This window comes from Acinonyx jubatus, chromosome D1 (assembly GCF_027475565.1).
Source record: "Acinonyx jubatus isolate Ajub_Pintada_27869175 chromosome D1, VMU_Ajub_asm_v1.0, whole genome shotgun sequence".
Lineage (NCBI taxonomy): Eukaryota > Metazoa > Chordata > Mammalia > Carnivora > Felidae > Acinonyx > Acinonyx jubatus.
In genome coordinates this window covers 4436700-4451997 of record NC_069390.1, presented here as the reverse complement: position 1 = coordinate 4451997, position 15298 = coordinate 4436700, and the positions used below count along the sequence as shown (strand labels likewise).

At 54.2% G+C, this 15298-nt stretch overlaps 1 protein-coding gene across 2 annotated transcripts in view; it reads right to left on the bottom strand.

The window, feature by feature from the left end:
• Positions 1–15298, bottom strand: part of CPT1A (carnitine palmitoyltransferase 1A) — a 53794-nt gene that overhangs the window by 2056 nt on the left and 36440 nt on the right. For both annotated transcript variants that reach the window (XM_027045606.2, XM_027045607.2), the window contains exons 13-18: positions 13000–13116; positions 11372–11536; positions 3926–4060; positions 1960–2112; positions 974–1087; positions 633–725 (exon numbers count right to left, since the gene is read on the bottom strand). In XM_027045606.2, coding sequence (XP_026901407.1) covers positions 633–725; positions 974–1087; positions 1960–2112; positions 3926–4060; positions 11372–11536; positions 13000–13116 — 777 coding nt within the window. The remainder of the gene's footprint in view (positions 1–632; positions 726–973; positions 1088–1959; positions 2113–3925; positions 4061–11371; positions 11537–12999; positions 13117–15298) is intronic.

Genomic DNA, 15298 nt, shown 5'->3' with positions numbered 1-15298 from the left:
GCTTTCCACGTGGAAAGGAAGCATAGAGACAAGGATAGGGGGCTCCAGCGTGGCTCAGTCGGTTAAGCGTCCAACTTCGGCTCAGGTCATGACCTCACAGTTTGTGAGTTCAAGCCCCACGTCTGGCTCTGTGCTGACGGCTCGGAGCCTGGAGCCTGCTGCGGATTCTGTGTCTCCCTCGCTCTCTGCCCCTCCCCCGCTCACACTCTGTCTCTCTCAAAAATAAACACTAAAAAAATTTTTTTTAATCTTTTAAGTTAATTAGGTTGAGAGAGGAGCGCCTGGGTGGCTCAGCTCGTTATGCATCCCACTCTTGTTTTGGTTCAGGTTGTGATCCCATGGTTCGTGGGTTCAAGCTCCACATCGGGCTCCACACTATTAGCACAGAGCCTGCTTGGGATTCTCTCTCTCTCTCTCTCTCTCTCTCTCTCTCTCTCAAATTAAATAAACTGAAAAACTTAGGTTAAGAGAATTTTTAAATTCATTTATTTGAAACAAAGTCCAAGGCAAGTAAAAGTATACAGTTGAACTGGTCTTTTCCATCAAAGTGAGGAAAAACACTTCTGTCAAATTAAAAAGAAGGCCGTAAAAACACCCCGTCTTTAGAAAAGGGGGCCCTGTTTCGTACTTACGGTCTCAGGGCAGGAGAATTTGGAAGATATGTGGAAGTTGATGAGGTTCTCGCCCACGAGGATGTAGGACACCCCATACCCATCGTCCGCAACCTACAGAGCAAGGCAAGTTTCAGCTGAACCTCGGGAAAGGAGATGATGTGAAAACGGGACTAACATTTTTCCATACAAGACTGGCATTAACACTTGCATTAACAATCTGCAGAATTCCTCTACAGCGGTGCCCGACAAGGCAAGGAGGGGTGCGTGGTACGTTCCGGAAGACCCGAAGCAGAGGCGGACGGGAGGGCGCGTCCTGTCCCCGACCTGCAGCTATGTGTACATCACGCTCAGTCACTTACCGGTCCAAAGCCCCCTCCGCTGGACACGTACTCTGGATTCTTCTCCAAATCGAACAGCTCTACCTGCTGCTGAGGGGTCTGGCTGGTTGATAATCTCCAAGGCTCCGATAAGACCTGTTGAGGACAAGGAGATTCTCTCATGGCACTTTTTTAAGAAATGTTTTTAATGTTTATTTATTTTTGAGAGAAAGAGAGAGACAGAGCACAAGCGGGGGAGGGGCAGAGAAAGGGGGAGGCACAGAATCTGAAGGAGGCCCCAGGCTCCACGCTGTCAGCACAGAACCCGGTGCGGGGCTCGAACCTATGAACCGTGAGATCATGACCTGAGCCAAAGTCAGATGCTTCACACCCAGGCGTCTCTCCCATGACACTCCTCCCTGTACCGTCCTCTTCTGTCCGAGACAGGAAGCCCCACTGGAGAAGGAAAAGCCTTGCTCGGTGTCTGGGTGGTCACGGACGCCACAGGTCTGCGGCCCTGAAGGCCTGGCTGTCTGGGGGCAGTATGTGCGCAGAGAAGGCCTGGGGCAGATGAGGGCACCCGGATGGTTGGGGGATGGGCAGCACCAGCAGAAAAGGGGGCGGATACATTAACTAAGATTTGGAAAGGGGGCTGTGCTGCCCGGAAGCAAATTCGCAGGAAGTCTTCGAGTTGCCTGTTAAACACGGCATTGTCAACAATTGAATTTTATAGCTCAAAATTAAACTCCATTACAAACGAGGGTGATACATACAAGAGCTCATCACTCCATGCTCCGTGATCGAGGTCACTGGCGTCTGGGGGGGGTCAGGAGGATTAAATGTGACATCAAGTATTCCCGGGGACTGAAGGGACACAGCACTGAAAGCACAGCTCGGATCTGACACTGTGATGACCATTCAGCTTGAACGCCCGTTTGTGAGGCCCCGTCCCACTTGCAAGGCTGCACTGACTTAGTCTGGGGGTAGCCAGCATGCCTGGTCGAGCGGCCGCTGGCAGCCACACTCACCTCCTTCAAGAAGGGGGAATCCACGGCCAGGTACTTGGACACCACGTAGAGACAGAAGAGGTGACGGTCGATCCCGGAGCCAGTCATCGCCAGGCGGTACAGGTGCTGGTGCTTCTCGGAGGCGACCTTGAACAACTTGAGCCTCTGCTCAACCTAAGCGAGGAGGGGTGGGGAGATGCGAGTTGGGGGGGGGGGGGGCCTATGTCGGCTCTGGGACGCAAGCAACGGCCCTTCCCTCCAAGGGTCCGATGGCCCGAGAAACGGGGGTCTCGGGAGGGGCGTGCCGGGGCAGAAGCCCCACCTTGTGCCACCGAAAGGGCGGCTCAGAAACCGCAGGGGGCGCACGACAGGAGAGGCATGGTGGTCCTGTGTGCAGCCAGCCCGGCGTCACCTTGCTCGAGCCTACTGATGTCCTTCCAAAGAATCAGAAGCCTTTGTTCTCGGGAACAGTCTCACCAGAGCAGAGCGGGGCGGGGCGGGGCCGTGTAGGGCAGAACAGGGCAAGCAGGTCAGAGCAGAGTAGGGCAAAGCAGAGCAGAGTAGAGTAGGACAGGGCAGGCAGGGCAGAGTAGGGCAGAGCAGACAGGGCAGGGCAGAGTAGGGCAGAGCGGAGCAGAGTAGAGTAGGACAGGGCAGGCAGGGCAGAGTAGGGCAGAGCAGACAGGGCAGGGCAGAGTAGGGCAGAGCGGAGCAGAGTAGAGTAGGACAGGGCAGGCAGAGCAGACAGGGTAAGGTAGGGCAGGGCAGAGTAGGGGAGAGCGGAGCAGAGTAGAGTAGGACAGGGCAGGCAGGGCAGAGTAGGGCAGAGCAGACAGGGCAGGGCAGAGTAGGGCAGAGCGGAGCAGAGTAGAGTAGGACAGGGCAGGCAGAGCAGACAGGGTAGGGTAGGGCAGGGCAGAGTAGGGGAGAGCGGAGCAGAGTAGAGTAGGACAGGGCAGGCAGGGCAGAGTAGGGCAAAGCAGACAGGGCAGGGCAGAGTAGGGCAGAGCGGAGCAGAATAGAGTAGGACAAGGCAAGCAGGGCAGAGCAGACAGGGTAGGGTAGGGTAGGGCAGGGCAGAGCAGGGCAGGGCAGAGTAGGGGAGAGCGGAACAGAGTAGAGTAGGACAGGGCAGAGTAGGGCAGAGCGGAGCAGAATAGAGTAGGACAGGGCACGCAGGGCAGAGTAGGGCAGAGCAGACAGGGTAGGGCAGGTCAGAGCAGGACAGAGCAGAGTAGGGCAGAGCAGAGCCGAGTACAGTAGGACAGGGCAGGCAGGGCAGAGCAGACAGGGTAGGGTAGGGCAGGGCAGGGCAGGGCAGAGTAGGGCAGAGCGGAGCAGAGTAGAGTGGGGCAGAGCAGACAGGGCAGGGCAGAGCAGGGCAGAGCTAAGCAGAGTAGAGTAGGACAGGGCAGGCAGGGCAGAGGAGGGCGGAGCGGAGTGGGCAGGGCGAGGGCGGAGCAAGGGCCCTGGCCAATGTCTCCCGGGCCACCAGCAGTGTACGCCTGCGCTCTGGGCACAGATCTGGCCTTGGCCACGTCCCGGTTGTGTGGCCCAGCAGCCTATGGAATTCACCGGAGTCTCCGATCCTCGGCTAAGAAAACGAACTGCCCTAACAGTTCCCAGGCCACTGCCAGATTCTCAAAGGCAGCATACGGACAACCGGAGCCCCAGGCCCGGGCAGGGGGCTCCCGTAACCCCGAGCGGAAGGCTCCCGTGGCCCGGTCCCCGCGTCCGCACCCAGCCCCTTGTTCTGTCCTGCTGCACCCACTCCCAGGCCTGCCCGCGCCGGGTGTACGTCTAACTTAGACTCAGGGAGTCCAAGCCGTAAGACGTTACGGAAGGGACACAAACGTTAACCTCTCTGTGCGCGTCCCGACCACGCCCGGTTCCCCTGAAAGGAGGGCAGGGGAGAAGCTGAATACGGCTCCCTCTGCAGAGGCTCGTGGGTCAGCCCCAAGGCGTCCTCAGCCCGGCGCCACGTTACCGTCTGGGTGGGGTCCATCATGGCAAGCACAAAGTTGCACGACTCCGTGGTGCAGGAACGCACGGTCTCCGTCCTCCCCTCTCGGAAGAGCCGGGTCATGGAGGCCTCGTACGTGAGGCAAAACTTGCCCATGTCCTGGGAAAGGAAGAGAACTTTCATGCGAGGCAGGGCAGGTGGACGGACTCTGATGCACAAGAAGGGACAAGGTGACGGTCAGCTTTAGCTTTTAGTCAACGTCAGTCTTCATTCACACGGGGCTGTGCAGCAGGCAGATGGAGACGTCGTTAGCTTTGCAAAGGGCTGGAGGCGGGGGAGGTCAGTTTCTGGGTAGCCCAGGTTCCGTTTCCGGGTGCAACTGATGCCATGGCACGATTTCCTGAGCTTCACGCACCCCCCCCCCCCACCCCAAGTGCAGACACATTTATGGGAGGAACACAGGGCAAGGAGATGTTCGGGCAAGTTATTAAAAGACACAAGGTGTTGGCAGGGAACATTCCACCATGTCTGCATGACGGTGACGATGACCCAGTTGAGAAGGGACAGGTGAGGAGTGATGTCCTCCAGAAGGAGGGCAGGTGGCCGGGGCGGGAGGGGAGACGAAGCAGAGGGGGGCGGCCGTGGTCTTGAGATCTCATTGGGATGCTCTCATTTTTCTAGTGAACCACGAAGAAGGCTGGCCTGCTGACGGGGGAGGGAGGCGCTGAGAGCCAGAGAGAGGGGGCGCGGAACAGAGAGTGGCTGCCCGGGGGTCCGCCAGAGTCAGCCACTCAGCCCTGTGAAGGGAAGCAGCCAGCACTCTGGGGTTCATCTCCGGCCACACCAGCCTCTTGGGTGCGGGGCCCAGCGGGCGGAGAGCCGGCCGGAGCCGGGGGTGGTTCTGCTGTGCCTGGGGCCACGGGATGAGATCGGGGAGGATGGCAACAGGCCAGGGAGACCAAGCCCAGGGGAGGGGACGGGGAGGGCAAGACGGGCAGAGGCCCCATGGGGTCCAGGAACGCTGTCGTCAGGGACCGCAAGGGGGCTGGGGTGGCAGAGGCGGAGACCCTGGAAGGGACAGATGATGGCACGGCCGGGGCTCCAGGGGGAAGCGGCAGGTGGTGCACAAGGACGGGGTCCAAGGAGCGCATGCGCCGTGGGAGGAAATCGCCTGCAAGGTGCCCGTGGCCGCCAGGCCAGCTCGAGGACGCGCCGATTCCCAATATGGACGGGAAAGCGGCCAACAGCACTTTGTGGGCCCAAATTATTCCTGAGCGGACAACAGCGCCGGGCACTCGGGCCCGGGTGACCCCAACGTGACGGAGGGGGCCCTGCGACCAGCTGACAATGTCACACAAACCCAGAGCCAGAGTCCAGGCTGAGCCTCCCGGAGCGCGGGCCGTGCCCGTGAGCGGCCTTCGGGGCTCTGTCCCTCCCCCAGTCCTGCCTGGGAAGAGACGAGGCGAGCAGGCCACGGGGTGGGGAACACAGGCCAGGAGGCCTGTGACGGTCCACCTTCGGTGGCTGGCACTTGCCCACACGGAAGGCTTCCACGCTGCCCCCCATGCTGGTGTATGTGGGGTACAGAGAAGATTAACAAGCAAACGGGGTCCGGGCGATCTTAGCAAACACGCCTTTCAGCGAACTCGCTGCCAGCTGCGGGTTCCAAGGGGCGCCAAGGGGCACGTGATCCAGCCGCGGGCAGGGAGAAGGGAAGGAAGAGAAGGAGATCCGGGCAAAGAGTGTAAATGTGGCATTTTAGTCATTTAACACAAGTTAGCTTGGGCTCCACGAGGCAACGACTTCTGTGAGGCCCACTTTCCAACATCAAACCTCAATCGTGAGTGCTCAGCACGGCCATGCAAGGTACCCACAGTTTTTTCAACGACCCCCTAAACGTCTCGGCAAACGCATCGAGCATTAGTGCGCTCGGGGTCTCCAGCCGGGTTACGCCGGGAGCCCCACTCAACCTGCCACCCCCGGGACAGCGGCCACTTGCCCCCCGCGGACGCCTCCAGTTTCTAACGAGCAGGACCAGAAGTCTGTGAAGACACTAACATGCACGGGGCAGGAACACAAACCTGTCACACCCTGGGACGGCTGCCCCGGGCTCAGTGTTCAGGCTGGTGGTGGCACTCGGGGGGATTTTTCACCTCTAGCGTCTAAATGAAAAATAAACAGGACCCCAAGGCAGGAGGCAAACAGCCACAGACTAAAGACAGGACCGCTGCCCTGTGTGTTCATTCAATCAGTCATGACTCGTTTGCGGATGCTTCTTCCTTGCGGCTGCCGCGTTCCTGGCACGAGACGGGTTGTGTCCCTGCCCTCAAGGGGCAAGCGTTCTAGCGGGAGAAACGGGTGATATGTGTAACGTAACACGGTGACAGGTGCACCGAACAGCAATAACGCAGGGTGACGGAAGGGCCACGGGGTGGCAGCTGTTTTAAATAGGAGACGGGGGCACTTGGGCAGAGACCTCACCAACCACGCCTCTGTCTGGGAAACAGCAATTACCAGCGGAGAGCAAGTGCAAAGGCCCTGAGGTAGGGCCGAGCTTGACATACTCCCAGGCAGCAAAAAGACCAGTGTGGCCAAAGCTGAGTGAATGAGGCTGAATGAGTCAATACAGAAGGCTGGAAGGGCAGACAGGGACCAGACCAATGGTTACTAACCTTGGGAACGTGTTCCCTCGGAAGGGAAAAATAGATACATTTTAGTTCCTGCCAACCTCAAACTGAAATATGGCATTTAGAAGCACAGCCAACCAACCACACTCATTATGAATGGCCCCTGTGACTTGGAAGAGAAAATCATAGCTGTTTGCGCAACAAATTATGGTTGCTGCAGATATGCCAAAATATCATCTATGCTTATCACTACTTCAAAACTACACTAGCTTTGGACTTGCTGCTCAAAATCGAGTGCTCAGTTATATTTACTGCACTGCAAGTTTACGTTTAATATTGACGTGCGTTTTAATTAACAGATTACCTTCGTAACCCTGAGTATTGCCTTTTTAAAAAAAAAATTTTTTTTTAATGTTTATTTATTTTTGAGAGAGAGGGACAGAGGGCTAGCGGGGGAGACACAGAGGGAGACAGAATCCAAAGCAGGCTCCAGACTCCGAGCTGTCAGCGCAGAGCCCGACGCGGGGCTTGAACTCCCGAACCGCGAGATCGTGACCTGAGCCGAAGTCGGACGCTTAACCGGCTGAGCCCCCCAGGCGCCCCCTGAGTATTTCTTACAACGCTTTATAGAAGTTATTCTGAGAGGGGATTCCCCAGGCTTTCCTGAACTGCCTACGGGGTCCAGGACACAGAGAAGGTTCAGAGCCTGGAGCAGAACCCCAGGACACGCGGGACATCTGGAGTCACACGCAGCCACAGCGAGTTCTGAGGCTCAGAGCTGAGCAGAGGAGGGTCTCTAGGAAGAGGCTCGTCCCTAACACAGCAACTGCTTCATGAGCGAGCATGCACGTGCGAACTTCTGAAAGGAAAGAGCTGCCTGGCATTTTTAATAGGTCATCTTAATACGTGGACCGTTCTTAATAGGTTGAGTGCGGTGTGAAAAACAGATATGGGTGGGAGGGTGGAGAATGAAATCCTGGTAACTTCCAGCCGGAGGGCAAAGAATAGATATAAGTACCGAAAACAAGTCATCTCTCGCTTTGAAAAAGTAACTTTACACGCCCAGAAAACACGAACACGGCACAATAGAAGAAAATAGAGATCAACCTTCCCAGCACCGCCTGCCAATGTCTTCCATCCATCCCTTCTAGGCTCTGCATACAATAAAGCCAGAGCCGGGAAGCGTTTTCTGTGCCGCGCAGGGAGCAAACATCACGTGTTTGTGGGCCACGTGGCCCGGTTGTCCCTCTGCAGCTCAAAACACCCGTGGACAGGACATCCAGATTAGGAGTGACTGTGCTAATAACATGTTCCCTGTGAACCCTGAAATTCCGATTGATATTTACATGTCATGTTATCCTTCTGTTTTGTTTTTTCAATTATTAAAAATCAACACCATTCTTAGCCCAAGGGCTGAGCGAAAACAAGCCACGGACTGGATGTGGCCTGTGGGCCAAAGTCTGAAGATCACCGTAATAAATTATCAGCTTTCAAACTTTCACATGTTTTACAACCACATATTTGTTCTTTTCCCTTTCCTTTCTTTCTTTCTTTCTTTCTTTCTTTTTCTTTCCTTCCTTCCTTCCTTTTCCTTCTTTCCTTCCTTCCTTTTCCTTCTTTCCTTCCTTCCTTTTCCTTCTTTCCTTCCTTCCTTTTCCCTCCTTCCTTCCTTCCTCCCTCCCTCCCTTCCTTCCTGAAAGAGAGAGAGAGAGCAGGAGAGGAACCGAGAGAGAGGGAAGAAGACAGAAAGAATCCCAAATAGGTTCTGAGCTATCAGCACAGAGCCCAATGCGGGGCTCGATCTCATGAACCGTGAGCTCATGACCTGAGCTGAAGTCAAGAGTCGGACACTTAACCAACTGAGCCACCCAGGTGCCCCACAGCCGTGCATTTTCACAGAATACGGTAGACATCACTTGACAGTCACGTGACAGTCCGTGGTACGAGAATACCGTAATCTAACAGGTTTCACACTGATAAGCTTTCAGATTGATTCCAATTTTTACCAAGGGGTGTGCTTAAGCTGACCTTTGTGAGCCTGTCCTTGAAGGATACAATTCGCAAGGCACAATTTGCCAGGGAAATGGTTATGCGTTCACGACACGTGTTTCCAGCTTTATGAGCCCAACTGCTGTGCACGAACGCCCCTTTCTAAATTGCCCTGCACAAACACGGAACTCAAGGAAGACCTTTGCAAATGGCACAAAGATTCAGTCTTCCTTACACTGCACTTTCTGGATTCCCGGCAAGATTAGACTGTCCACGTACATCCACTGACCGTTTGTAGCTTTCCGTTCTCGTGAACCACCCACTTCTGCTCTGACTCTGTTTTCCTACCGGGCTCTGTCTTTTCTTCCCAAATGGAACCCTCCAGCCAATTTCCCCAACTCCATTCGCTAATTAATTCATCCCCGCCCACCGATGTTAAATCCCACCTTTGCCATAGAGAACCACGTGGCACTATCCGGAAGCAGTATGGCACCGTGACAATCACCGCGCTCTTCCAACTTCTACATCGTAGACTTCGAAAGAACAAGCGTCCGCCTCATTACGTGTACCCTTTTCGGATCGTCCCTGGTGATCCTCAAACGTCAGCTCTTCTAGACGAACTCGAAGCTTCCCCAAATCATCTTCGGACCTCAGACTGTGTTCACACTAGGAGTGTGAACTGGGAACATTTGCCTCTATGAGGTCAAGCTTCTCTATCCCAAACCACAGCCTTGTCTCCCTTTCGGAGACCGTCTCTGTCTTCTCCGTGGCTCTGGGCCCTTCCTCCCCCCAACGGCCCACCTGCTTTATGAACACACGCCCGGATCCCAGACTCTTGTCTCTGCTCCCGTTCTGTCCGCCTGCTCTATTTTCTGCTTGGCCGTCACGGCTCGACAAGGAAGATACTGGGCTTTGTAGACTCCGCAGCAGGCTCCACTCTGAGCGTTCGTCTTAATCGTAAAAGCTTTTCTGCTGGCTCTTCCCGAGAGGATGTTGTGACGGTCCCCCTGCCCAAGTATCCCGTCAGCTGCACTGACTGCACTTACGGAAAGGAGTTTGAGGACAGCGAAGCTGCCGGCTGCAGCTCACCCTTATTTTAATGGGGTGACTCACGCACCTCTTCACCTTTAAAGCCATATACTGGCTACTGATACGTGACAGTATTGATCACGTTAAGGAAACAGTCCCTGTTATTTAGAGCTGTCGTCAGGAATGGACAGTGTTTGGTGTCTTTTTAGTATCTATCGAGGGGACTGTCTGGTTCCTCCCCTGATCTAATAATGCGATTTAATCTATTACCGGATTTGCTAAGACCGATCCGTCCCCTCGTTGCTGGGACCATAAGCTGCTGCTGGTGACTGTACTTTTCCTATACTGGTAGATTGTATTTGCTACTATTTTATTTAGGGTTTTTTTTTTCTTTGCATTTGTATTCACGAGCAACGTTGGTCTTTTTTGCATCCATCCCGTTCAGGCATGGGTTTCAGAACCAGCCTGCCTGGGTCCACGTTCAGCCACGCCACTGTGAGCCGCGATGTCAGGCAAGCCAGCTCACCTGCTCATGTGTGACGCACTGATGAAAAGGGTCCTGCCCAGGAACCAACCAGGCAGCTCCTCCCTTTCCGAAGCCCCTAGAACTTATGCTTGTCATGGCCCCGCAGCTGCTTCTAAGCCCAGTCATGTTTCAGGCAGCTCTCCAACTTCTGACTTTCTTAGATGTTGGTTTACTTTTGAGAGAGTGAGCGAGCACAGGGGAGGGGCAGAGAGAGGAGGGGGCAGGGGATCCGAAGAGGGCTCTGTGCTGACAGCAGACAGCCGGAGGCAGGGCTCGAACTCACAAGCCGTGAGATCATGACCTGAGCCAAAGTTGGACACTTAACCGACTGAGCCACCCAGGCGTCCCACCCACCTCTGACTTTCCTTGGGTTCTGACCTCCTTCCAGCTTCTTGCCTTATCTTGGGTCAGCTTTACTAATTTCTGTTGCTGCCGAAAACATTTCATCCAGTTGTGTTCAAATGGGTTACTGTGGAACCGAGTGTTCCCTTAGGAAAACCTCTGTATTGGAAAGCCCTGTATTTTAAAGCCCTGACACTGCATATTTATGGACAATGTGTGTTCATCAATTTTAAAAAAAAAATCAAGCTCATTAATCCTAAGATCCAGTTATCATATCTTTCAATCACTTACTCCATCAGACAGAGAGCTCAGCTCCCCTATGCCTGTGCTTCTGTCCCACTGCTTTGGGTGAGTACATTATTTGGGAAAAGAAAGCCTCAAGATGTGACCATCTCTGTTAAGGACTACGGTAGAGTCGGGGCGCCTGGGTGGCTCAGTCGGTTGAGCGTCCGACTTCGGTTCAGGTCATGATCTCGCGGTTCATGGGTTCGAGCCCCGCGTCGGGCTCTGGGCTGACGGCTCAGGGCCTGGAGCCTGCTTCGGATTCTGTGTCTCCCTCTCTCTCTGTCCCTGCCCCACTCATGCTCTGTCTCTGTCTCTCTCTCAAAGATAAATCAACGTTAAAAGAACTACAGGAGGAAAGTTGATTTTAAGTACAGTTTTGGCCTGTGTGTTCTAGTTTATCCGCGGTCAACATTACCCCTCGCTGTCCCGCATCTGTTTCTTTTCCTGAGTTTACCACCCGAGAGGGGGCTCCGCTCACCAGGCGTCCCATCCTGTCGGTGGCAGAGACCCTGGACTAGGATGCGTGGGCAAGACCCAGCAGGCTGTGTTCCGCGCCAGCGGCTGCCCCCCTGGGACAGGTGTCTGGCCTTCCCCACCCACGGGGCAGACGGCCCTGGGCACGTTTGCGTCCAGGACCCCCCCAGGGCTCGCGACAAAATCCCAGGCTCGTACCTTGTAATGCGCCAGCTGGAGCGCGAGCTGCACAAAGGCGTCCGGGCTCGTCCGGCACTTTTTGATGAGTCCTTTGCCGAAGGTGTGGAACGGGAAAGAATGGAAATCCACGTCGTTGGCCAGAAGGCTCGCGCAGCTCAGGGAAGTCTCGATCACCTCCTGACACTTGAGGGAAAGGAGAGAGGTTTTAGTTAATGGGGGAGGGCGGAGGGGTTACCGACGTACCCCGAAGCCACAGGGTTGGTGCCCGAAAACACACCCCGTTTTCCTCTCGGCTCTTTCCAAAGTGTTACCCAGCAGCTGTGGTTTGTTAGCAACACGGCACCCCGCTCGCCGACCAGTGGCGGGGTGGCCCCGGCAGGAGGGACGCCGGTAGGAGACGGGGGCTTCCTGGTCTGAGCGGGACCCCAAAGGCCATTTGGAACAGCCCGAGTTTTGTTTTGTGAAACCCATCGCGGCGACCGAGGAACCAGTTTAAAGCAAGAAACGGACTGTGGTACAACCACGCGATAGAAACGCGCGACCAAGCCACGGAATCACACGGAAGAACTGTAAATGCGTGTTACCAAGTGAAAGAAGCCAGCCTGAAAAGGCCACGTACGACAGGATTCCACAAACAGGACATCGTGAACAAGGCAAGATGTGGAGACCGGGCCAAGATCAGCGGTCGCCGGGGGCTGGAGGGGGGGCGGGGAGGGATGAACAGGCAGAGCACAGGTCTCTGGGCAGCGACACGACTCTTGGGATGCTGTGCTGGTGGACACAGGTCACCACGCACCCGGCTCATCAGTGATGCGTTCACCACTGAGAGTCAACCTCCACGGCGACGCTGGGCTCCGGGTGACGGTGACACGTGGGTGCAGGTTCACGGGCTGTGACGGACGCACGGCCCTGACGGGGACGTGGGTAGTGAGGGAGGCTGCGTGCGTGTGGGGTCGGGGAAGGGGGACAGGAGGGATCTCAACGGACTTTCCGCTCACGTCTGCTGTGAAACTAAAAAGGCTCTAAAAGTGAAATCTACGGACACGTTTTAAATAAATGCCGACCGACTTGGTCAGCTGACACGTTTCGCCAAAGGCTACCTTTCTCTGGGGAGCACACCCCAGGCCCGGGGACACAAATGCTTGGGGTACAGCACCAGATGTGGTGTTTTCTACTTCGGCAGTTATTTCTTGAGGCCCGGGAACTCCTGCTCGGACTAGAGGAACTGGAATGTGCTATTTCCACCCCTAAAATCCCTTCCCCCCAAACGCTTCCTTCCAGCGAGTGGACTGCACCTGAGAATCTTGAAGAGACAAAAATTATAAGGGCGTGATCTGGAGTACTTCAACCCTGGAGGAAGGGACTCAGTTTCCCACTTTTTCACTGTGACGTCTAGCGAGGTCCGAGCTGGAAACGTCGCCAACCATCTCCGCCGAAACCTCAAGCAGAAGAACTACCTAGCGTGGCCCCTGAGACAGCAGGAGCTAGGGCAGCCCCACGGCCCCCCGGAGACGCCCGCACGGACAAGGTTCAGTGTCCGTGGTCTTCAGCTGGGCTGGCGCACACCCACCAAGTGCGCGTGGACAGTGCGGCTGTGAGAGCTGAAGCTCATCCCCCGCCCCGGGTGACGGATCGTTCGGACTCACTTCCTCCGGGATGTCCCACTGCAGCCGGGTGGGGTACGGAATGTTCGGGTTGGGGTCGCCCTTGCAGTGCCCGTCCTCGGCATAACCCAGCTGAAAGGAGTCAGTGGCCAGGACGTACTGTCGCAAACGAAAAGATACACATGTCAAGTGAGAGAAGATTATCATGGCCGACGGTGTTACGTAAGACGTATCTGAAATGACATCCGACGGAGACGGATCCTTGTTCTCTACAGAGATACGATTCACACGTTAACAAGAGCCACTCCTGGGGTGTGCGGACTTCACACCCTCGGCACAGCCACCTAATGGGACAGTTCCTATCTCCACTCCAGGAGCGGGGAGAAAAACGGACCCTATGGGCTGGTCAGGAACACAGTCAGGAGTTCAAGCCCCAGGTTGGGTGTAGAGATTATCTAAAAATAAAATCTTTATGGGGCACCGGGGTGGCTCAGTTGGGTGAGTGTCCGACTCTTGATCTCAGCTCAGGTCTCGATCTCAGGGTCATGAGTTCAAGCCCTACGTTGGAGCCTACTTAAAAAAAAATAATCATAAGCCACTCTGGAAAACAGTATGGAGGTTCCTCAAAAAACTAATAACAGAACTACCCTACGACCCAGCAATCGCACGACTAGGCATTTATCCACGGGATACAGGTGTGCTGTTTCAAAGGGACACTTGCACCCCAATGTTTATAGCAGCACTATCGACAACGGCCAAAGTATGGAAAGAGCCTGAATGTCCATCGATGGATGAATGGGTAAAGAAGATGTGGGATATACACACACACACACACACACACACACACACACACACACACAAAATGGAATATTACTCGGCAATCAAACAGAATGAAATCTTGCCATTTGCAACTAGGTAGGTAGAACTGGAGGGTATTATGTTAAATGAAATTAGTCAGTCAAAGACAAATATCATATGACTTCGCTCATATGAGGACTTTAAGAGACAAAACAGATGAACATCAGGGAAGGGAAACAAAAATAATATAAAAACAGGGAAGGGGACAAAGCATCAGAGACTCTTAAACACAGAGAACAAACTGAGGGTTGCTCGAGGCATATTGGGTGGGGGATGGGCTAAATGGGGAAGGGTCAGTAAGGAGGACACTTGTTGGGATGAGCACTGGGTGTCATACGTAGGGGATGAATCACTGGGCTCTACTCCTGAAATCATTATTGCAGTAGATGCTAACTAACTTGGTTGTAAATGTAAAAAAAAAAAAAAAAAAAAATTAAAAAAATAATCATAAAATAAAACCTTAACAACAACAACAAAAAAGACCACACGTTGTAGGAGTCCGTTTCTATGAAATGCCCAGAACAGGCAAAATGACAGAGACAGAAAGTAGATTTGTGGTTGCCAGGGATGGGGCGGGGGGGGGGGAATGAAAATATGCTAAAATTAGGTAATGGTGAAGGCCGGACAACTACTTTGTAAAACACAAAACCCAGGGAGTTGTGTACCTTAAGGAGGTAAATTTCATAGGACGCGTATTATATCTCCATCAACAATAACAAAAACATTTCTTTAAAGAGGAATCCCAGCACTCAGTGAGCTCCCCAGCGGGGGAGGCAAAACACAAAGAAACAGACAAAAAACACCCGCCAAGCATCTGAGCCGCTCTGCATCGGAGCCCCCAGAGTGTCCAACATGCTGAAATTTCAGAAATACAATGGACAGCAAAATGGATTCAACTCTGACCTGATTTTTTCTTAACTGGCTTGGCACAGTTAGGCTAGCTCTCATTCTAATTTGGCCTGGGCCTCCGAGACAAGAGAGTAGGTCAGATCCCGTCCACGCGGGGAGCCCCTGGGGCCCCCGTCCAGTCCCTGGACCCACAGGCCATTCTGTCAGCTGACGGTTACAGTTAAACGCCAGCACTTCCATTGGGGCGCCTGGGAGGCTCAGTCGGTGAAGCGTCCGACTTTGGCTCAGGTCGCGATCTCACAGTTTGTGAGTTTGAGCCCCGTGTCGGGCTCTGTGCTGACAGCTCAGTGCCTGGAGGCTGCTCCGGATTCTGTCTCCCTTTCTCTCTGCCCCTCCCCTGCTCACGCGGTCTCTGTCTCTCTCAAAAATAAATAAACATTAAAAAAAAGAAAATTGGAAAAAAAAAAGTTACCTTGAGCATCATCAGACCCAAGTAATACAGAATTTCTGAATCAAGGCCACTGTTGACAACCCTGGAATTTAGCAATTTCTTTAAACAAGAACTGTGATGGATGAGTTAAGTAAGCAAAACCTTCCTTGGGGGCACCGGGAGGCGCTCAGGCGGTTAAGCGAC